At 35.5% G+C, this 24,749-nt stretch overlaps 3 protein-coding genes across 3 annotated transcripts in view; 2 read left to right on the plus strand and 1 right to left on the minus strand.

The window, feature by feature from the left end:
- Positions 1-129: 129 nt before the first annotated feature.
- LOC127960180 (2-epi-5-epi-valiolone synthase-like) lies at positions 130-4,921 on the plus strand. Its single transcript, XM_052559775.1, has 5 exons — positions 130-454; positions 1,340-1,973; positions 3,159-3,395; positions 3,667-3,919; positions 4,477-4,921. The coding sequence occupies exons 1-5, from the start codon at positions 222-224 to the stop codon at positions 4,560-4,562; spliced, it is 1,443 nt and encodes a 480-aa protein (XP_052415735.1). The 5' UTR covers positions 130-221; the 3' UTR covers positions 4,563-4,921.
- Positions 4,922-5,211: 290 nt separating this feature from the next.
- On the minus strand, positions 5,212-9,858 carry mitfa (melanocyte inducing transcription factor a). Its single transcript, XM_052559776.1, has 8 exons — positions 9,643-9,858; positions 8,475-8,570; positions 8,261-8,378; positions 8,022-8,114; positions 7,510-7,566; positions 7,307-7,382; positions 7,014-7,161; positions 5,212-6,623 (listed from the first exon to the last, which is right to left on the minus strand). The coding sequence occupies exons 1-8, from the start codon at positions 9,712-9,714 to the stop codon at positions 6,228-6,230; spliced, it is 1,056 nt and encodes a 351-aa protein (XP_052415736.1). The 5' UTR covers positions 9,715-9,858; the 3' UTR covers positions 5,212-6,227.
- Positions 9,859-22,256: 12,398 nt separating this feature from the next.
- The window catches only part of frmd4ba (FERM domain containing 4Ba), a 47,306-nt gene continuing 44,813 nt past the window's right edge, over positions 22,257-24,749 (plus strand). The window contains exon 1 of the mRNA XM_052559431.1: positions 22,257-22,521. The gene's annotated coding sequence lies outside the window, so the exon portion shown is untranslated. The remainder of the gene's footprint in view (positions 22,522-24,749) is intronic.

A 24,749-nucleotide genomic window follows, 5' to 3' on the forward strand; every position in this document is an offset into this window, starting at 1 on the left:
TACATAACGGCACCTGTCCATCATTTAGCTCTCATATAACTTCCAGTAATGTTTCATAACCCATCTGCATCGGAGTGTTTTGCGCACGCGTGATCGTCACATATAAGTGTGCCCTTCAGCGAATGTGAGTTGTGTAAGTTGAAAAATATGTGAGACAGCACGGTTTTGCAGAGGGAGAACTTTCATAAGTTTTCCGCCCAAGCTCCTCCAGATTCCTGCTGATGCGTCTCGTGCCATTATTTATTGACGCTTCATATATGGAGAGAGCTGAAGAACCTTTAACAGTTAATACACCTGAGATTCGCCAGCCATCTCTGGAGAACTCGACGATGGAAAACCTCAAGAGACAGAAGGAAACCGTATTCAGCCTGGTTCAGGTGAAGGGGACGTGGAGACGCAAAGCAGGGCAAAGTGTGAAGCAAGGAATAAAAGGACGAGTGTCAGCTGCCAAAATGTGCGTATAAATCAATAAATACATTTATAGATAACTTGACATTATTTTATTTATAAAAATAAGTTGTCAGATGTGTTTTATATGGAAACAATGAAATTAACTGGTTTTTATTAAAGTCAGGCTTAATCAAGTTGCATTTAAGGAGTTTAACTCATACTGTCCCAAGAATCTGCACCTATCTGTAATCAGTTTTTTTTTGACCCACTTAGAAACATCAAATACATGGATTTGCATGTCTTGATGATGTGTTTTTATCTCATGTATAATGTATTAAAATTAAACATATGTATACATTTAACACGAATATATTTAATTGGATGGATTAAGTGATCAAGATTTGATTTTTTTTTTATACATTATAATGTCAATTATTTTCAGCATTTTATAGCTTTTTACTGTATGTGTAGAAAGTTATGACAAGTGTATAATTTTGCTATTGGTAAATGGACATACTAGTAGAGCTACAATTTTAATTCATCCGTTTCTTCAAACTAATTATCCGGTGAGACAAGATTCATCAAATATGAGCTCACTTTACATATTTAATACAATCATCAGCTTATACAAAACAGGTTGTATCAGTATTACAGCAAAGTGCTATAGTAGTTTGTGTTGCTAAATATCCATGGGGCTTTTTACTCCTAAATATTAGACAAAAATGTAATCGGTTATTAGAAAATAAAACATATTTTCAGCCAAACTGCTTAAATATTGTAGATTTGATTAAAGTATTAGAAAATATAAAATATATTCAGCCAAACTGCTTCAATAAACTTTGTAAATATAGATTTTATTAGTTTGAAAACAGAAATATTGCAGATTATATATTTTTTGGTGATATATAATCTGACACACAAAATGAGTCATGAGCTTTATATGTTGCAGTTATGAAAGCACCTCCTCTAGTGGCACCACCTGGACAGTGGTCACCCCCGTCACCTTCACATATACAGTTATTCAGACCAAAAACCTTCTTGACCCAAGCAATGACACTCTGCTTTTGGGCCACATCAGAGACACTCAGCAGCTTGAGGCCGTGCATTCCAGCACCAAGCCCTTAAAACGTTTCATAGTCATGGATGAGGTAGTATACAATATCTATGGTTCTCAGGTCACTGACTACCTCAAAGCCAGACACGTCCTGTACCGGATCCTGCCCCTGCCCACGACAGAGGAGAACAAGTCCATGGAAATGGCCCTGAAGATCCTGGAGGAAGTCCACCAGTTTGGCATCGATCGGCGCAACGAGCCCATCATCGCCATCGGAGGTGGGGTCTGCCTGGATATCGTGGGTCTCGCAGCATCCCTCTACAGAAGGCGCACTCCATACATTCGCGTTCCCACTACCCTTTTGTCATACATCGATGCTAGTGTCGGAGCAAAGACGGGTGTGAATTTCGCAAATTGCAAGAATAAGCTAGGCACCTACATCGCACCTGTTGCAGCCTTCTTGGACAGGTCATTTATACAGACAATTTCTCGCAGACACATATCAAATGGTCTTGCAGAAATGTTGAAGGTACATTTTTTCCCCTTTTTTTGCAATATTTATTATTAAAACCTTTATTACTACACCACTCTGCATCATATTTGCCAGATAAAATCCAAAACTTGTTTCTTGCTCATTTTGGGGTGCTGATTCCAAAAATGCCACTCCAAAAATCACAGTTTCTCACAAAATAGGATGTGCATTATATAGCATTATATTATATATATTATTTTAGGGTCCAATTATCACTATTAACTAACCATTAACTGTGACTTTCGCCTCAATTAACCCCTTATTTGCTGCTTATTAATAGTTTATAAGGTAGTTGTTAAGTTTAGGGTATTGGGTAGGATTATGGATGTCATGCATTATATGTTCTTTATAAGCACTAATAAACAGCCAATATGTTAATAATAGACATGCTAATACGCAAGTAGTTATTAGTGTGAATTGGACCCCATACTAAAGTGTTACCCATAGCATTTTTGCTTTCGATAACAATTTGTAAGGTGAAGAAGTCTTGTATTATCCCTTAATTACTAGAAAAACCGCCACTAAGACATAATGGTAGCACTTTATTTTACAGTCCTGTTCCTCATGTACATACTATGTACTTATTATAGTAATTACAATAACTATGTAATAACTAGGTACTAACCTTGAACCTACCCCTAAACCTAACCCTACCCCATGTAGTTACCTTGTATTACCAGAACTTTCTAAGATAAATGCACTGTAAGTACACTATAATTACATGTTAGTACACGTACTGTAAAATAAAGTGCAACCGACATAATTCTTATCTTGTCTCTGAACCAGGTTAGAACTATTAATTCAAATCTCAGTCAATTTTAACATGTATGAATAATTCTAAAGACGTTTTATATGTCTAATCCTGATTTCAAAGTTCTAAATATGGCCAGTAATGGAGGAAAAATGCAAACAAGGCCTCTTTTTTTCTGCTAAATCTGTGGGTGTTTTACTAAATCCAAACAGTGACAGAAAATTAAAAGTAACGTGTTTGCAATTGTGTTTATGTTCTGAAATTAAATGTAGTATTTGAATATATATTGATGATATTTTTTTTTTTACTTAGCATATTCAAATTATGTAGTATTAAGCCTTTTTTCAAATCAGCAGAATTTCTTTCAAAATGCAGGGCTGTGTTTTAATTATTATTTGTCTTTATTATTTATTTTTATATGTGTGTTCTAGATGGCCCTGATGAAGCACAGAGGGCTGTTTGAACTTCTGGAAGCACAGGGGCAGTTCCTTTTAGACTCCAAGTTCCAGTCCGGTTTAGTTCTAGAAGACGACCGCATTAACCCTGCTTCTGTTTCTACACGTGTCGCCATAGAAACAATGTTAGAAGAACTGGCCCCAAACCTGTGGGAGGATGATCTTGACAGACTGGTCGACTTCGGTCACCTGATCAGCCCAGAGCTAGAGATGGTATCATTACTTCATCAGCTGCACATTCTAATATTTCCAGAGGGTTGGGTGGGGTGAAAAATTACAGTCTTTCACTGAAGATTGATCGGTTTCGCCTCAAGGCTTTTAATATTCTCTCCTTGTGCGAGATTATTTTTGCTATGTTTACTGTCTGAAAACTGATCTCAGAATTAGATGCTTCTCTCCAAGTTAAAATGCCTTTGCACACAGTACATGCAAAATGCAGCAATAACCGCATGTGAAATATTTAATCTTCCTTTTTTTTTTTTAGAAAGTCCTACCAGCTTTACTCCATGGTGAGGCAGTAAACATCGATATGTCCTACATGGTGTATGTGGCGTGTGAGATGGGGTTGCTCACAGAGCAGGAGAAGTTCAGGATCGTCTGTTGCATGCTGGGACTGGAGTTGCCAGTGTGGCATCAAGACTGCACCTTTGCTCTGGTTCAGAAATCTCTGTGTGACAGACTACAGCACTCCGGAGGGCTTGTGAGAATGCCTTTACCAACAGGCCTCGGAAGAGCAGGTAATATATTTGAATCTTAAAGGAAATTGCCACAGTTTTCATATTCCACTATGTTCTTCCCTCAACGTAGATGAGTTGATACCTACCTCTCTCGTCTCAGTGCGTGCACTCAATCCCTATAGCGCGCAATGCCACTATGCTAGCGTTTAGCTTAGCTCCATTCATTCGTTAGGATCCAAACAGGGATGAATTTAGAAGCCACCAAACACTTCCATGTACATGAGTAGTTACACAGTTAAGTATGGTGAAAAAAAATGTGTTTGGTAGCTTCTAAATTCATCCCAGTTTAGATCCTAAGGAATGAATGGTGCTAAGCTAAACACTAGCATAGTGGCAACATGCACTACAGCGATTGAGTGCATGCACTGAGACGAAAGAGGTACGTATCAACTCCTCTAAGTTGAGGGAAGAATATAGTGGAATATGGAAAAACGGTGGCGTTTTCCTTTAAAGTTAACATGCTAAAAAGCACCCAAAAATGATTTTTAACATATTTTGTAAAGTTTTAGTCACATGATTTAGAAAAAGTAAATATTCTTTCCACATTCCTGACTTAGAAATCTTCAACGACACTGATGAAGGCATTCTGTTCCGAGCATACAAGAAGTGGTGCGATGAACTGAGCACTGGTTCACTTCAGTGAGACCTCAGCCAATGTTTACATGGGGGAGCCTCTTAGCTTTAACAATTTATACGTATGTATTTTTCTATGATAGATTTTGTTTCCTTTTTATTTTGTATGCATTATGGGCATTTAAGTGTTTTACATTTAAAACAATTGCTTCTCATTACTATAATTGCCTTTTTTGTAAATGGCAATGATTAGAAGAAGGCTGACTTGATAAGTGAAGATTTTTCTTTAGTTGTGTTTAAGGGTTTCTTTCCCATCATTTCATATTTGATAAAGGGACATTTCGGTTTATAATTAAATCATTTATTAAAAATATTAAAAGTCTGCTTGACGTGTTGGATGTAATACATGCACGTGTATAATAAACAATTTTCTTATTAACAAAGTCTCTGTTATGATGAGAAAAATGTATTATGTTTCACAACATCATGAAATTATGTCTTCATAAGTCTTAAAAAAACAATGGATATAAATACAATAATACTACTAGATTTGAATCAGATAATCTGATTTCACTCCTGTCTTCAATGATTTGCTCCAAAAATAAAATTTCATCATTTTTGAGACCTTATTGACCTTTAAAAAAATTGCAGTAGAAATCTGATAACAAGTATAAGATGAAGTAGAAGAGACGAGAATAAAGATCAGACTAGTAAGAGAATTGTACTTTAGCTGTTCAATAGCAAGTCATTCATCATTATAGATACACCATATCATTGTGATACAAAATGAGTATGTTTTTGTCAATCACGATTTTGACATGATTTTTAATACTTTAACTGATAATGTTAGTATCCTGTCCAAACTGTCCAACACTAAGTGATTGAACAGTCAGTAATCACTAAAAACAGTGCCTGAACACAATACCCACCACGTTGTACAAAAGTACATACTGTTCTGAAAAATTAAGCTAGGTTTAAGTAAAAAAAAAAAAAAATTATATTATAGAGGATATTATAAAGGATATTTTCTTTAAGGATAGATCAACATCCATTGTTCAGATCTATTCGCTCTTCTATTCCATTAAGATTTTTTGCCCATTCTCAATGGAAAAGTGCCCAAGGGACATCACTCGGCAACATTGCTCACAAAGTTGCGCCGTGTATCATCACCTTAAAGTGTTCAAAACTCCTGCTTTCTCATGGTGGGATGAGGAACAAAGTAAAATATTTTAGTGTTATAGCTGAAGATTGGACATCCTTAATTACATTACATCAACAATTACCAGACCTCTGTGAATGTTTCTCCTGTAGATATGTCTGTTGTTGTGTTTTTGTTGTTGCTCTTGGTTAATTAACTGTTGCACAGTAGAAGAGAATTGAACTGTGCATGTGTTACTGGAAAATTACACCCAAGAAGTTGCATTTGAGGACAATATCAAGCCAACTCCAGAAATCATATTGGGGGTATTCTAGCTGTTCTTCATATTGTTCTATATAAATCCTTCATAAATCATCAAACTATTAAAACTACTAAACTCCAGCATGATAAATGAAAAAATATATAATATTCTAAAATACAAGATAAGTGCTGAAATGTAATTTTGCTCTTCATGTTACAAGTTCTGGATTGAAAGCAAACTATCTGAATGTAACATTGGTAATCTCAGATAACATAACTTTATACAAAGAAACATCTAATCATCTAACTTTGGTTCATCAATGTTGGTTCACAATGCTAACAGCCATTTTCATGTTCATCCATACTGCTGCTGCCGCTGCTGCTGGATGGGAGGGGGGAGCCGGAGGACAGCAGGGGGTCACTGCTGCCCACTGGAGACAGGTTTTTGTCCATGAGCATGTCCTCCAGCTTGGCGGAGGCCTTGTTGGGGCTGTCGTAGACCCCCGGTTCCCCTTCTTCCGTGGGGCTGTCGTTGTAGCTGATAGTGCCGTTGTTGAGGTCCAGAGTGGTGGGACGGGACAGGTCAGGACTGGGGAGGTGTGGGTACAAATCAGACGTGCAGTCCCCCATTCCAGGCTCTTGTTTGATGGCTCGAGCAACCAGGTCGGAGGAATAAAGGCTGGGAGAGGCTACAACGGCAAGTCCATGAGCGCGGGCTTGCATCTCAAGCTCCTGGACACAAACCAGAAATGACAAATACACACACTTTAGCATAACATGCAGTAGTACATTACTAAATAAATAATATATGTGTGCTTGAAAAGTTGTGTGTAAACAGTAGGGGTATTGTGAACCAAATGCCTTATGTGTCAAAACGAGGGAAATTCCCCGTAATCAATTACTCGAGTGTAACTTTTGAATTTCATGCAGCTGAAGCATGAGCATACTTTATAAGCTTTCAAAGCAATGTTACACTTGGCATTTCGCCATCTTATTAAAAAAGCGTTTTGTCAAAGGGCATGTCGAAACATTGTCCTCAAAAACTGATTATGTGACTAGTTGAAATGAGCTTTTAACCAATCGCAGTTTGTTTTGTGAGCTTTTGTTTATTCGTTGGTTTACCTGAATACGAAGGAGGAGATGTCTATTTGCATGTTCTAGTCGCTTTTGTCTGTTTTCCAGCTCTTTTGCTTTTTGCTGCTCTTTCTGCAGTTTCCTAATATAATCCACTGAAGCTTTCAGGATGGTGCCCTTATTCCACCTCATGTCTCTGAAAAAAGTGAGATACAGACAGTTATGCCTAATCTGTATGCAACCACTAAATTTATACATATTGGTATAAAACGGACTGAAATTACAGTATGAATACAGCATGTAAGTAATTGTAAACCAATGTTTATATTTTAGAGACTTACGGATCATTTGACTTGGGTATTAATGTCCCCAGCTCCTTAATTCTGTCATTTATATTAAAACGCCGCCTTCTTTCAACTGTATGGATGGAAAAGCCAATAAAGATTAGATATTATTATAATTAATATTCTATTATATTACACTTGCCATTTACAAATATCCCAAAAAGTGTTCATGCAAACAAATATCTAATCATCAGACTCACTGAGGTTGTGGTTGTCTTTCTTTTGTCTCTCTTTTACCAAGGCTCTGACCTCTGCTTCTGAAATACATAATTATATTAACTGAAACAACTTTCTTCATAATTACATAACTTCACGGTTTTAAAATCAAAGCTATAAAACTTTACAAAAAGGCAGAGTTCACATTTGCATCGCTAGTGCGCCAGTGTAATCTAATGCATTACTGTGTATTAGAACATTTTCAATTACATGTAAAACTGTCAGTATTTAAAAACGTAAAAATTAAGTTCAAATGTGAGTTTGTGTGGAGCATGTTTATCAATCAAGTGTCCATATTGTGTGCATTTACTGTCTTGTCTTTCTTTTAGTCTTTAGACTGTGTTGATTTAATATGTATGTAAATGTAATTTCAAATGTAAAACTTGTTGACTTATGAAAGGTAATGGAATAATATGTTCTGGACATAAATGTACAGTCTCACAAATCTCTTTTTTCATGCTTAGTGCCTTCAGAGGCTGAGGAAAGGGAAACATACCTACTGGAAAGCCTTCAGGCCTTTGATAAGTGTCAAACGTGCCACATGATCCAGGCTTGTCCATTATGTGCATCATGCCAGGTGCTGGGGTAACTATTTAATACAATATACTTTTCATAGATATTTTGCATTCGAACTGCACACAATATGGATACTTTTACTATTCCTTAGTATAGTGGGTTCTGGCATGGTAACTAAAAGTTTTCATAAGCATTAATTATAAGATAATGTAATTTTACCGGATAATTCCCTTTTGACGGCCGGCAGGTTAGATGAGCAGGAGTTGTTAATGGTAACCCCAGTTGGAGGAAGAGCATGATTGTTGTACATGTCCAACAGGTTTGAAGAAACTGGAATCTGAAAAATGATAAACCATAAACACAAAGATTTCAGTGCATGTGAACATAAATGTGCATGATACACTACAATCCTGATCATATATTAGTCCTTTACCGTATTAGTCATTTGAAGTCCTGCATCCATGAATCCTAGAATGTCATCATTGTAGCTTGATTCCAAACTTATGATGTCTTCAATTACATCGTCCATCTGTAACAATTCAAATATTATATAAAGCAAGGGCATAATGTGGTTACATCGCTTTCATTAGTAATGAAGTCATACCCTGGCAAAAAATGCTTTTAATAAAAAATAAAAAGTTAAACTAGTTATTGACAATAAAAAAAAAAAAAAAAGAAAGATGATCATGTGCCACATACATGAATAATTTCTAAGAACTTCTCTGATTTGTTTCCTAGCTGGCAATTTTTACTTTCCTAGTAACCCTTACAGCACTGATGTACTTTAGATCAAAGGCTCTACTACGCCGTCATCAATCAGTCACAGAAAAAAGCAGGAACTATCCGAAGAAATGAGAAACTTTTTAGTTGTGCAACTTAAAATAACTTGCTTTTTCGATGTCTAACAGGCCTCAGCATGCAGTTACTTAATACTCATTTTCAGCCTTGGTAGAGTGATGTACATTATCATTCAAACATTTGGGCAGTGTCATATTTTTAAGAAAATAAAAATTGTATTAATCAAGTGACAGTAAGGACATTTATAATGTAATGAAATATTTATATTTCCATTCTACTTCTGAATGCTGTGTTTGTAGCCTTTATTCATTAAACTATGCTGAAAAATTATCATGGTCTCCACAAATATACTAAGCAGCACAACAGTGATACTAAGAAGTGTTTCTTAATCACCTAATCAGCATATTAGAGTGATTTCTGAATGATAATTTGACTGTGAAGATTGGAGTAATGATGCTGAAAATGCATATTCCATCACAGGAATAAAAAAAAAAATATATATATATATATATATATATATATATATATATATGTGTGTGTGTGGGTGTGTGTGTATGTGTATGTATATATGTATGTACTGTATATATATATATATATATATATATATATATATATATATATATATATATATATATATATATATATATATATATATATATATATATATATATTTATATAGCTTTTCCCATCACAGGAATTAATTAAAATATTGCAATATTGTCACTGTATTCACCATATTTTGACACAATAATTGGATAACATGTTATTTGACAAAATTTGATTGACATAGCTTTTGCATCTACCTCTTTCTCACAGTTGAGGGTGAGAAGGGCCATAGGGCTATTAGGAGCGCTGGCTCCTGGTCCAGGGGGCATGCCGTGCTCTGTGGGCTGGCTGGGGCCGGGCCCTGTGCTGGCCTGTGGGCTTAGCTTGGCCCCCAGTGCACTGGACAGGTAATGCTTCACCTGCTGCCTCTGGGTCTGCTGGATGTGGTACTTGGATGGGCTCTCCAGGTGGGTCTGCACCTGAGTCACAAACAGAGACATGATGCAGATACAGTCAGACAGACACTCAGTAACTTACCAATACTGTATGTTATTTGTGCATGAGACTAATTTATTTTTAGCCTATATATATATATATATATATATATATATATATGTGTGTGTGTGTGTGTGTGTGTGTGTGTGTGTGTGTGTGTGTGTGTGTGTGTTTACAGAAAAGTAGCTCATATTTGGACTAAATGCATTGCATACAGTAAATAATTTTATTATAGCTTATTTTTTTTTTGTACAAATACTGCAAGCATGCTAAAAAGACAAAAGACAAAACACATATGCTTGGCTGTGAGTCAGCGAAAGACAAATTTAAGGAAACACGTTAGGATAAACAGTCAATAACAAATTCAATCAATTCCGCAATATTTCAAAACATAATATGAATTATGTCTGTTCTTGATCAAGTTTTGTCTCACCTGGTAGTGACTGTACTCTAACATCTCCAACATGTTGAACAAGATTATTTGTTAGCTCAAAAAAATATTCCCTTTATGGATTCCAGTCGTCTTGGCCAGTTGAAGATATCAATGCCAAAGAAAAGACTGAAAATGTATTTAAGGGGCTGGGAGGGGGTTGCTGTTCTCATATTGTTTTTTTTACCAAAACGATGAATTTATGCCTTTATAGAGTTCATTTGACGTCACCAGTCCATTTCTACAAAAGGACCATTGAAACGATAGGTTACTAGTGTCTAAACTGAAACTGGCTTGCGGCTAACTAACGTTTCATCTTTAGTTCCACTCATCCTGCATAAAACATTGTTTGTTCTCAGCATCCGGCAAACAATCAGTGCCACTGTTAGTCTAAAAACAAGACAGTTTAAGATGGAGTTATCTCTGAAATCTTGAAGGGGGAAAGAAAGGAAAGAGAACTTTGTTGCCTGATGGGCCTTTGGTTTTAAAGGTTGAAATATCGTGCACACGTATGTAAGTGCGCACAAACAAACTCACAGATGTACAATTCATATCCGATTGAATCACTGGATTGGGACTTTGTGTATATAAAGAGCTGTTGGATATACAAAATGTTCTGAAAATAACAATCCTTATGTTTAAGTTGCTCAATTTGGTTTCATACATCCGCACAAAAATATACTCTCACACACACACACACACACACACACATACACACACACACACACCCAAAGCTTAGAAAACCATACAAATGGCATGTGGAAAAATCATTGAAATGTTGTTGCAAAAATGTAATTATCACTTACATAACTATTTTTGTGTCTTTTACACACTTGCACAAAGCACATGCATGCATAGGGTAGATATCCAAGAGATGCAAACACAAATGAAAATTGTTTATACATGCCTATGACCTGCTCTGAAGAAGCATTGGATCTGTTTGATCAATGATTAATATCTACTTCTTGGAAGTGCCTCAGGTGCTTTTCATTTCATCATTTGAATCTGTTAAATCAAAGAGCTGTTATTTAATCTTATCTAATATTTCTAACCCTTCATTAATTTACATCACATATTCACAGATGTTCTGCTTTTAAATGCTATTTAAAAATAATAGTTTCTGTGAAGAAGAAAACATGCCACTGGAGGATAATTAATGTTTTTGGAGCTCTATATGGAAATAAGTCCACACTAACATGAAAAACTTCCAAATTTGTGGGTGGAGGTGGGGGGGTTAGAGAACACTTTTTCACCTCAGTATTTTGAGCAAATCCTATTCCTCTTAATTATCCCCCCACACACCCACACCTAAAAACGTTATTTTCATTTGATTTGCACTTTCACAACCCTCCTCCCCCCGTTTTCATAGTCATTTGGATGTCTTAAAGAGCAACATTCTTTTTTAGAAGTCAAACAGAGGGGTAATTCAGACATCCCTGCGATGAAGACCTCGCATTAGCGACATCATCAGTCCTAGCACATGTACAGCTGAGACTGAGACCACTCTCTGGACTAGGACTATATACTATTAAAGCATTGAACCAGCATCTATGTTTGGTGATGGTCAGATTACACACATTCTGTTCAGGGGGAGACTATAATGAATGCTGTCCTGTGATGTACTGTAGAACCTACTCAATAAACCTGGTTTAGAGATGAAACTACCCCATCCCTGTAAATTTTAGTTTCCTTTCTAATTATGAATCAATACCACATTTCACACTATTTAACTTAGGGCATGCTTTAAAAACAGACAAGCATAGGAGCTGCGTGATTTATTACACATTGTAAAGTATTGCTATTATGTACATAATGACACCACGAGACACATGCACGCTGAAAACTGAACATGCCCTTCTGGTAATCTATAGGGACATTATTTGTCACCACAATGTAATGATTGTTTTGAAGAGTCCCTGAAGCAAAATAAATCATTCTTGGATTTTTATGGATTCATAGATTAAAACACAGTGTGGGCATATGCACATGCACAAGTGCAAATAGTCGTTGCTTTCATAATAACTTTAGTTTATTTGTTTATTTATTTATTTTGTGCCAACTGAATTTAAGGGAAACAATCTTAAAATATTATGTGCTTCTGATCCTTTGCATAATGTGTATGTGTTTATTTATGTGTTCCTATTTAAAGGAAGCCAGACTTCATAAAATGAGTCACATGTGGATTCTGTAGATAGCAGATTCATTTAGTTCAGTCAGGGTATATAAGAATGCTGTTCTTTTCTTACAACATAAGGGAAAGTCTTTGTGCTTCTCTTTACTCTCTCTATACTATCCTTCTTTGCCCTAAAACATTAGGGTTCATTAAACCCTTCCTGCTGAAGAGAAGCAGTATTCTCTAAATGACAACAGATACTGTGTCTATGGAGATATTCATAAACAGTTCTATCATCTTCTCATAGGAGAATGGCTGAGGGAGGTAATAGTCAATAGTAAACTGTGTCCTTAAGGAGTTGGTGACATTTTATTGGTGATTTGAGGCTGTCGGGTACTGTTCATTAAAAGAGATACAGTAACACTATACATAAGCAATGATTAAATCCATTGAAATGATCATGAACACTTTTTGTTCATTTTTAAAAATGGTTAATAATCTGAAATGTTATTACTAAATGTAATCCTGTAAACTTAGGTTACCAAACACAGAAAACATGCATACGTATTTATGGATAGCATGAATGAATTAAATAATGAAATATCAAAACGCTGACACAACTTTGCTGCCCATAGCAGTAAAAATGTAAGTAAACATACAGTGTGTGGATTACCAGGAGCTAACAAATCAGAGTCATATCCACTGATTCTACATCAAGTACATATTCCACCATTCCATTAAATTAATAGTTCTTTTTCACTGGAGAATGCAATAATCTTGATGGATTTGTTTATTACAAGCATCCAGCTTTTCACTTCACAAGATGTTAATTGACGGTCTGGAGTCATGTGGATTACTTGTGGATTATTGTGATGTTTTTATCAGCTGTTTTATCAGCTCTCAATCTGATGGTATCCCTTAACTAGAAAATGATGTAAAACTAATTTTATCTAAATCTATTCTGATGAAGAACTACATCTTAAATGGCCTGAGGAGCCAGTTTTCATTTTTAGGTAAACTATTCCTTTAAAATGTGTGCATTAATAACACATCAAACCTAAAAACACTGTAAACTATCTTCATTATACTAGGAAATATTTACACTAATTTCTGATGTTTGAAGTCCTATGTGACAACCGTAACACTTATTACTGTGTGTATACATTTTAAATAAACTGTTTGCTGAGAAGCAGCGTTGCCTGACAAAAAAATAAAGAAATAAAAAAGAGACCCATCCATTCCACACTAAACTTTGCTGACAATAACTAATCTGTAGCCATTAGTTCATGGCAAATCTGAAAATTTATGTCAACTTAAAGACCATAAAAGTCAAATAAGGGGCAAAGTTCTGACATCTTATGTAGTGGTGAAAGTGGGGAGAGTAGAATGATCTGAACTGCACAAAAAATGTGCATAACCAACATGCAGCTCATTTAAAACAACAGACACTCGTTTTTTGTATGTATTAGAGCGCATTTCTGAAAAAAGAAAATGTGTGCATTTATGGATGCATGCAAGCTTGTAAGATGCATGTGCATACATATCAAACAAAACGTGAGTGTGTCAAAAAATATACATCAACAAGTGGCATTTATGTTAAGAAAGAAAACATAAGAAGACTTTATAAGCAAATTCACAAGCCGTTTACATTGTAAAACAACAGAGATACTATTACAATAAAAGACAAAAGGTTCTGTATTTAGACTCTACGGAGCCCCGCACATGACATGCAAGAAAAAAAAAAAATTGTGCACACAATTTACTAATTCATTGCCTCAATTTACTAAAATGTGCACACGATTACTATTGCATTCCCTCGATTTACTATTGCGCTCGCTCGATTTGCTTAATCGTGTGCACGATTTAGCAAATCGAGGGAATGAATTAGTAAATCGTGCACACAATTTATAAATCGAGTGAATACAATAGTAAATCGAGGGAAAGCTATAGTAATCGTGTGCAAGTTTTAGTACATTGAGGGAACGAATTAGTAAATCGTGCACACGATTTAGCCTTATATTTTTTCCTGCGTGTCATGTGCAGGACTCCGGTAGACTCATTCTAGTTTGACAATAAATGCACTAAAAATCACCTTGGGATAATTTGGTTAAAGAAGATGACAAAAATATAAAAAATTGCATTGGTCACAGTTGCTACTTGGTTTGATATTTTGTTATCTAATGCAATGACATTCAAACATTATTAAGCATGGCTTATTGGTCAAAATACTTTTGGAGCCACTGAAAGCGTGAAACAATTAATTTGCATGTGCTATAACTAAACACACAAAGTATTTATTGCTTTGTATGTGTGAGTGTGTGTGTGTGTGTGTGTGAGTGTGTGTGTGTGTGTGTGTGCATTAGGTTTAAATGCAAGCCTGAGGGGTGTGAATTAGCATTTTTCCTTAGTGAAGAGACATGCACATTACGTATAACAGGCTATGACGAAGACACGCCGCTCAAGAGGAGGGTCTTAGACAAAAGAGCAGCTTTTCTCCAGCCACATTCGTGCAATGTGCTTTTAGGCCTGTGGCAAGAGGCATTAACAAGAATGTACCAGAGTCAGACCAGAATGGGCAACACTTGGACCATTGACGAGGGATTACAAAAATGCACTTGCTTACATGACAGACAATACTGCTTATGTGTGCAGCTGGAATACTGTCCCAAGTCGAATCTGATATGAATTCAATAAAACTCCAAGACGGACCCGTTATGACAGTTGGTGGGCCAGGGCAAAACTGAATACACAGTGTACCATAATGTGGGCGTTGAGAGCACAAATATTTGTCACGGTGTCAGAGGTCGGAGAGGCCACACAGGCCAAAAACAGAATGAATGATAACTTTATAGTCAGACACATATAGAAATAAAAGGCAACTAGTCACTCTTATGAAAGTGAATAATAAACTGCTCATAAGTCTAAGATTATCCAACAGATCTTCAGAAAGCCTTATGGCTAATAAAGAGGACAATGTAAGTTAGGAGACTCTTTTTAGGCAAAAAGTGAGCAATTAGATCTTTTTATCAACAATAGATAAAATATATTTTAAAATTAAGTGAATTTGAAATTTAAATAAATCAAATAAATAAAAAGCCATATGACAACTCTATGAGTTTTCTCTACACCTTTTCATAGAATTAAGCTTTGAGCAGTTCCTTGGAACAGGTGGCAGTTGTTTAAACATGCATAAATAAAATGTAATTATTGTAAGCACTTCCAAATAAACAAATAACTGAAATAGCAATACTGATGCCACAGCCTGCATTACTGCAAAAGCACTACAGAACTGCCATATGGAATAATATCAAATATTTCTTGATTTTGTGTAAATAAATAGATGATGATGTTCAAAAATGTCATTATCTAACATTTTTTTTTATTATTATTTTTTTAAATAAAACTTGCTAAAATATTCTTAAAACAGCATAATATTATCGGCTTCTTTATAGCAACAATTTTGTTGTTTCTTTAAATAGCTAGCATTTTAAATGTTTCCATGTACAGTAAATATTGTGTGGCATGGAGGATTAATAAGTAAGGTTATCTTATGAATTCTCTAAATTCTTCAGCACCCCATTAAAATATTATTTCAGTATATGATCTCGACGTATTCATTAAATCTTTAGTAAATTTGACAAAGGAATTATTGTATATATGCTCCATACAGTGCAACATTTTATACACAAGAAAATTAAAACAACTAAACTAAAAGGGGTAACCATAAAAGAACTAGTAATCATATGTATCGGCTTCTTATGTTTTTCATAAGACAACATATTTACATTACAGCCCAAGAAGACATTAAGTGCAGAGTACGTCTCAGGGTGACTTTTTTGGCTATTACTGTGATACTCAAAGTTAGATTTAAGTTAGTTTTTTTAACTAAGTACACAGTATGTTCTAAAGGCTTATATATTATTGAACAAACCTTCGCATGTGTCATCTTGCTTCATTACAACCCAAAACCTCTGAATGAACAATCGACACAACACCATAAACCTGCCAGCAAACCAATACAAACTATTTCTCAGAAACAGACCGCCCATTTTTTTTTTTTTTTTTTTTTCTTCATAGAACAAAAGCTCTTTTTTTGCTGTCTAGGTTTTGACAGAGTACAGTGCCCCGAGCCTCATCATCTCCTGAAGCTGGTACACAAAGCCGGAGTTGTGTATGCACACGGACAGAGTCCTGAAGCATCGCAGTCTGAAAGGTCATCCCAACCACCAGTGAGCCAAGCACACAACGGCAAGCCATTCGCACGTGGGGCAGAAATCTGATGGCATTTAAAGTCATCTGTTTTTGGAAAACATTTGCAGGGCTATCTTACTGGAGCAATTACTACAATGATAGCACGCAACAAGCTTTATTGCGTTTTATTCAGTCACGTGAAGCTATGTGAGCAGATCACATTGTCACAAAGCAAAATAATGTCTTGCTGAGATTTTCTTTTTTACCTTTTGCCTCTTTTTTTTGTAAATAAGATAATGAGGTTATCTAGCAGGATCCTGAGCTGTCACCATTTCACAGAAGTCAGATTTTTTTTTTCCTAAATAATTTGAAGAATGAGAACAGCGCCCTAATTATGAGCATTCTTTCTTGAATTAGTGCTGAGTGTGTGTGTGGCAGAACTGTGTCTGCCTTTGTCTTTGTATCTGAGCTGATTCTTTGCTTATTTCTGGTTAGGTCAGAGGTACTTCGGCTAATTAAGGGTTCACTCAATCTTTGGTCAAACCCATCTGGGCTTAAAGATTTCACTTTTCTGCTTCGGCAGTCTCTGCCTGGTACCTCACAAAAAGTCTGCCTTGTGGAGACATGGACTAATCTATATGTAAGCTTATGTGGGAGTTCTTAACCATATTTTGGGGACAAATTTGTACCCAGAAATGAGCTAAATCTGAAAATAAAACTAAATTTTAGGGAAATCCTTATTTGTAAAAACAATTAGAAAAATAATAATTATTATTTATTTATTTTATTTAAAAAAATGCTAAAAGTTTTTTTGTTAGGGTTAGGTTATATTATTCATTATATATAAATATATAATGAGATATTTTTTATTAAATAAATGTAATAATAATGATCATAATACATAGTTTTTAATTAGTAATAATAATAATGATAAATAGCCTCCTGATCACAGGGCCCAAGATAATGTTTCTATGAGCATGCAATTGAGAAAACACAAGAATTAAAAGAATTTGTCAAAAAAAATATGAAAATCATTTTCGAATTAAAAATGTACTTTAATATATATATATATATATATATATATATATATATATATATATATATATATATATATATATATATATATATGTAATAAAATACAATTTGAAATAAATAAATGCAAGATTACATTACTTGAAATCACCATTTTCACAAGCTCTAAATGGATGGCACTTGTTTTACTTAATCATATTCCTTTGTTAGTGTAAGTTATCTTAATATTACAACAAATATTAAGCATTGCAAAGATTGTGTTAATTTATAAATAATACACTATTACTGTAGTATATTCTCCACAAATTTACACAAATAAGAGAATTCTTACCAGATCCTCTCAGCTAGTTCCTTTCCGTCAGAAGGCTACTTTTTGCCTCCAATGAAACCTCTTTGAGTGTCTGTGCGTGAGATTCACACTATCCACTTGTGTAGTCCACTCAGACCAACCAGAAATCAAAGCCATGAAAATACGTCAGTGTAGTGGAGCAAATAGGATTAAACATTTTGAACCAAAAGTCTGGAAACGCAGCACAAATTAGGAGAGGAATTCACTGAGTACAGATAATCCCCCATATGGACTTAACACAGTTTAGTCTTTAACATCAGTATTCTTTAGCCTAAGATGCAGTCCTTGGAATTTTCTGTGGAGGCCGAGATCCTACAACTAGGATTGTCACAGAACATCCGAGTATACCACCACTGTATCTCAAAGATCCATCTTTGTGAGTTATATCACATTCATGTCAAAAAACCTACGACTTAATTGGACCGCAATTTAAAAGTTACACATGTACAATGGTCAAAATAGTCCTTATCTACAGAAGGCCTCACCTTCTGAGCTTTAATGGTAAGACAAATGTGGGATTTATCTGGTAGAGGGCGCTCTAATTTAAAGGTCCTCCAAATTGCAGATTTATGCCGCGTCCCAACGCAACCCGTAACCCGTCTTTTTCCAACCTTATACCCGTGAAAGTGCACTGGAACATCAGTCACACCTGTGACTTCCCACCCATGAACTCGTACTAGATCAATGTACTCCGAGTTCCGAGCTCTGATGTCACACAGTACACAAAACACCAATGGCAGCCCCTACGGATAATATTGCCTATGGTGCAGTGTTTATGCAAGTGGATTTTAGGAAAATATAACGTTGCAATAAAATACTACTGTCAGTTCACAAAGCTACTGAAATTTAAAATCAAAGTGACAAGTGATGATCTGTGAATGTTGTAAGTTATTATCCACTTTTCTTACATTAGCAATAAAGGCATCCCTCTTCAGGGCTGTGGAACATGTCTTATCAGCAACCAAACCTAATGCCAAAATTCATAACACTTAAAAAACCTTCACTCATCCATAGATACAGAGATAGCACAGAAACACCTGAAAACACGTGAGCTACTGGGGCTACTGGGTTCAGATATGTTACAAACCGCCTCCAGAAAAATACCTTTCAAATGAAACTGTGCCTTTTCGGACTGAGCAGAGCAGCACTGCCAAACTGGAAGCTTCTTATATAGTCTAGCTCATAGATAGATCATGTCAATTAAAACGTACATTGCTTGTGACATTGCAGTAAAATCTCTGATAGAATCAGCATTAGGCTTAAAGCTAGGGTGTTGCTCTAATACTTAATAATTATTAAATCTATCTATCTATCTATCTATCTATCTATCTATCTATCTATCTATCTATCTATCTATTTATCTATTTATCTATCTATCTATCTATCTATTTCTGATGGTGAGTACCTAACAAATGAAACAAATTGTGATGTATATTCATAATTTTTACAGGGCATGCAGGAAATAAACAGGCTATTTGAATATTATGACTCACAAACACAGCTGGTCTTTAGCCTGTCCAACAGATGGTCACCTGCTCCACATTCACATCCCATCATCTTAAGAGGACCACAAAAAACATCCATTATGAGCATGGATTGACAAATGAACAGAAATGAAGGATTTTTAATTAATGGAGAATTGTATATGAAAAATAACTTTTTTGTCAGATGGGTCTAACCTCGCAAGGAACTGTTTGAGTGTTTTGACAGTAAATACTACAAATTTTAGGGAAAGTTAATTCAAATAAATCGAGCTTTTTTAACCAACAGAAGAAAAGTCTTTAATGTCATCCTCTGTAATTTAGCTAATCATTAGCATTAATTGTAGTCACCGTTATAACAAACTTGCCGTGACACATCTGAATGCGCTTGCGGTGACTGAACGGTTTCCAAATCTGTTTTTTCAGCCTTTAATTAAATGTCTCTCCAGCAGATGGTGCTAAACATTTCCACCTGACCAGTCATTATATGTTTTATCCACTAGATGGCAGTAAACAAAAGCTTGTCATGAGGAAATGGGAGCAGAAATCCATTGTCTTTGCACAGGTCATTTTATTCTCTTAAAACAGGGGAGTGGGATATAATTGATACATTTCCACATTCATGCACCAAACACAGTTTTGGCTATTTAATATATTTATTTATATTTCTCCGTAGCATGTCTGGTTGTTTAACATATCAGTACTGAGAATTCATGAATATGTCCTTTATTCAGTAAAATATGTTTTTCTGAAGGCATCAAGCGTATGCATATAAATACTGAATCATGTAACAATGTTTTATTTTATTTTATTAACAATAGGACAGTAACAGTTGAGTGCTTAATTTTATGTTGTTGTTTGTATGTAAATTTGATGTGAAACAAAAAAACTGTAAAGTCCATCATATTATAATATATTGGCCATAAGCCACACTTCTTTCCTTTATTCCATTTTCCTGCAATACTAGGCCTGTTGTTTCTGTTTTTGAGAGATTTTCTATTGTTTTGAGCATTGACACTCCCTTCCTTCCCCATCGCTCTCCCTCCCTCTTTCACAAGCTCTCTCTCTCTCTCTCTCTCTGTCTCCCTGTGCTTTTTTTGTAGTTTTTGCCATTTAGAGCATAAAAATGCATTTTAAAATGGAAAGCTTACCTCTATATAAAAACACCTCACATTTTTGTAGACAAAGCAATTTTATAGAAGTATGATGATTGGTAGCATAGACTATAACAAGGCTATATGTGATCAGTTGTGTGCATGTTGTTGGTACAATTTGTCATCAGTAAGACTGTTTACACTTACTGAAACCAATTTTTTTTTTTTTTTAGAAAACTTAGAAAAAAACATAGAAGAAAAGCCTACTTGCAGTTACATGTTTGACTTAAATCAATATGAAGTTCAAGGTGATATGTCCTTCATCAGGCCTGTAATATTAACAAATGTGTGTTGTGAAAATGTCCACTCGTTTGCTGTGGTCACTGAGGTGAGAAGTGGAACTTTTTTCCAATAACAGATCCAGAGAACTCATTAACCCGTCTCACTGGATAATCAGCTGAATCAAAATGGATGTGAGAGAGTGAGCAGGCCTTGCAGTGCTGTCTAGCCATGTGTCAAATCACAGAGCTGGACAAGATGAGGCAGCAATCTCTCACACTCCTCCTTTTCTATATCCAAGATACAGAAAGGGTTTAAGAAAAAACTGTGATCCTTTCACCAAAAGATTAATCACTTTATCCTTTTTTTTATATGCATTTAGCTGATATGCCACATATTGTCTTAAAATTTAATATAGAGTAATGGTTATACAGAACCTAGTAACAACATACAGCTGTAAGAGGTATAAGGCTTTCCACTGAACTTGTCATTATGAGTATCAGTGTAACTGTAAATTCATTAATGTGGGAACTTCCTTTAAAATGAAGGATGCACTGACAAGTTGAAATCGTATATTTACAGTGTTCTTTGGACCCAGTCAAATTAATATAAGTTGTGGTTTAATTTTCTGATGACACACTAAGATTCTTCAACAACAACAACAAAAAAGATAAAGAAAAGAAAAAAAGAAAAAGAAAGAAAAAAACAACAACATTACTAGGGTAAATGTTAAAAAAAAAAGAAAAAAATGGTACAATTTTTCTATCAAGTGCATATAAATAGTTTCTTTAAATAATTTGATTATTTGATTTGGTAGCTCCCCATTGTTGATATTATTTTTGGTTCAATAATGGAAGGGGTACATACTCAATTTGTACCGAATAATATTTCGTTTTGGGCACATTTTATATTTATAAATGTAAGTGCCTTAAAACAAAGCCATTGCTTTCTGATTTTCAAAAATAATTTTGGATGTACTGAAAATCTGTAATGTTTTTAAAATGTAAAGACTTTTCTAGTTTACTGAAGAAATTTTAACGATTAGAAGATTGTATAGTTCGACTTTTTTCTTTCTTTATTCTCTCTTTTGTGTATTTTTTTTCTCTTTTGTGCTCTGTTCTTTAGGATCTTCTTATGAGATTATGTTGCCTTTCTACAGGCCTATGTGTATTTTCTTGCAAAATAAATAAATAATAATAATAATAATAACCTTGTTGCCCAAACCTTTAACACTGACACTATGCGTTTATTTTATTTTATTTTATTTTATTTTATTTTATTTTATTTTATTTTATTTTATTTTATTTTATTTTCAGACTGTCGTTTCAGCCCGCGCTTGCGTCAATAGCGTGCGCATCACCACGGTAACGGCAGAGGGAAATCTGCTCAGGCTGGACTGACTGTAGGGAGCTGATGGGGCGGAGGAGGGGTAAACGAGTGAACCGACGGACACGGGACTCTACCGATAGAGCCTGTGTCCTCACAAAACTGACATGAACTGTATCACCGGCTGCTTGTATTTTACGCATCGGGTTTTCCTTTGTGTGCATGACTTTGGACGCGAAATCACTGAGACCACAGAGTCATTTTAGCCTCCGGTAACAAAAAAGACAAAAGATCCTCGCGAACCTGGGGGCTTGAACACAACAATACCTACCGACAATAAAGAGAGGTGAGTTCAGCTTGTTATTGAAAGGGCTGCGTGTTCTGCATGTTTTCCCATTTTTGTGCCTTAGGGATAATGGATATACAACATTATAACAACTTGAGGATAAGAAGTTGAGTTTCTTTGATATACAGTGTTTGATAAATGACGACCGCGCGGTGCGTAAAGCTCGACTGATGTCGGAAACTTCACCTCATGTGGCAACCATGGTCACTGTACTTATGTGGAATACACATAACCAGATTATTATTCATTCTCTAGGGTCATAGAGAGACATATGTGATTTAAACTGTGCGGAAAGCGTTTCTGGTGGTGAAATACAGGGTATAAGCCTAATTTTGCCAGGAGCACCTGACTTCTCCTTAGTGAACCTTCAATGGATGATTGCAATGTAAAAAACATATTTTCCCGGATGATAAACGCTGATTCTCACAGTTACTCTTTGTAAAGTTGTAGCTTCACAAATATAAAAAACTTCAAATCTTTTATGCCTTGTTCAAACCTTGAACAACAAAACTCAGGGGACTACCTGGAGTAACATGTGTGTGCTTGTTTCCTGTTGACACATGTGAAAGCTGTTGATTAGAAACCCAGGCTCATTTTAAAGGGCCAAGCAAGACAGAAATCCATCAAAAAGCTCATTTCTCCACCGCTTCTGCAGACGCCGATTCTGAACTTCCTGCTTCCTGAGAAAGACAAACAATAGGAGACAGAAGCATGTGACATCCTGATAGTCTGTGAGGGGGACGCAGTTCTGTCCAAATGTAAGAAGGATAAGAAATGCTCTCTTTATTTGAAAAGGTTGTTTTCGGGAGCAGGTGATGTTATTTAGCTAAATCGTAAATTAAATTTAAGGCATACTCTGATTGCATTTTTAAAGGCAAGGAATTTTTTGTTATGTGCATGTGGTTCAAAATTAGATTTACACCGCAAGTGATTATATTTTAGCTGTTTTTTTTTATTTAAGCACATGCACACCTTCAAACACAGAGGCATAGAAAAAATGAGTTAGGCATTGTGTTAATTATAATCTGGCAGTTCAGTTGCATGCATGCATTAAATGAGATCAGTTTTAAGCTATTAACTAATATAGAAAATTCCATATTTGTTACTCAGAGTCATTTGCCAGTGAAGGTGAATTAATGGATTTGCCTATAGAAACCAGGCTTTTAATGTGCACCTACCAGTTTAAAGCAAGTTTTTTTCTCGTTCTCTCTCTCTAGAGGTTTTTAGGGTAAAGTGCTTAATTGAAGCACATTTTAAACACTCACCATCCCCCTTCTCACGATTGCATTTCTGTCTGTTTGTTGTTTAGGTTCATTTTGTTTTTCTGCCCATGTCAAATTGCAGTTACTTTCAATTTAACACTACATGATGCTGTTATATGATATAGTTGTAAATCCAGTAAGTTCACCATGTGATAACCGGCTCACCTTCCTGTTGCACAACAAAGGAAGACTGACCACAGAAGATAATATTCCATGTGTATACGTTCAGGGCTGACGTTTCCAGCAGTCTAACTTGAAAGTGTGCACTTTAGAGAAGTGAGTCAGTTTTGGCTCTTTTAGAAGGGCCTTTTTAAATTTCTACACTTGATTCCAGCTGGATCTAAGATTTAGGGAGCTGATTGTCAATTTCTCTCTATGGGTCGGCAGTAATCTTTAAGCTTGGAAGTACAAATCAATTCAAAGCTTCTGCATTTAGTGGTGCTGGCAGTGCCTCAGAGGGGTATGTGGATTCAGTTCAATTCAATTAAACCAACTCAGTTACAGAGTAAGTGTGACCCAGTGTCGTATAATTGATCCCTTATTGCATTAAGGACACTGGTGTCAGTCCAATTTGACTGTGTCCTTAGAAAGGCATGATGGCAAATCCGGCATCAGATGGATGAGATGTTGAAATGTGCAAAGTCTATATATGTAGACAGAGTGGGTGAAAGTGTGCTTCTGGGTTGTATTTGCCGAGACCAGATGAAACCAGATAATGTTTGCAAATGCTTCTAGTACTCACTGCCAGTTTTCTGGGTAAGATTTATATGGAAATCCAAGTATCTGTTGCAAATTATCCAAATGTGTCCCAAATGGTAGTGGGTCATTGCCATGTTTTATAGCTGTTTTGGACTTGTCTTACATTGTTTTATCTTAACTTGAGTCTTACAAATGTCCAGAGTTAGCTCCGAAAAACAAAGCATCCAAACTAGGTTTGGGAGTCCATAAACCTGTCCTCAGGCCTAG

The sequence above is a fragment of the Carassius gibelio genome, chromosome B6 (assembly GCF_023724105.1).
Source record: "Carassius gibelio isolate Cgi1373 ecotype wild population from Czech Republic chromosome B6, carGib1.2-hapl.c, whole genome shotgun sequence".
NCBI classification, from domain to species: Eukaryota; Metazoa; Chordata; class Actinopteri; order Cypriniformes; family Cyprinidae; genus Carassius; species Carassius gibelio.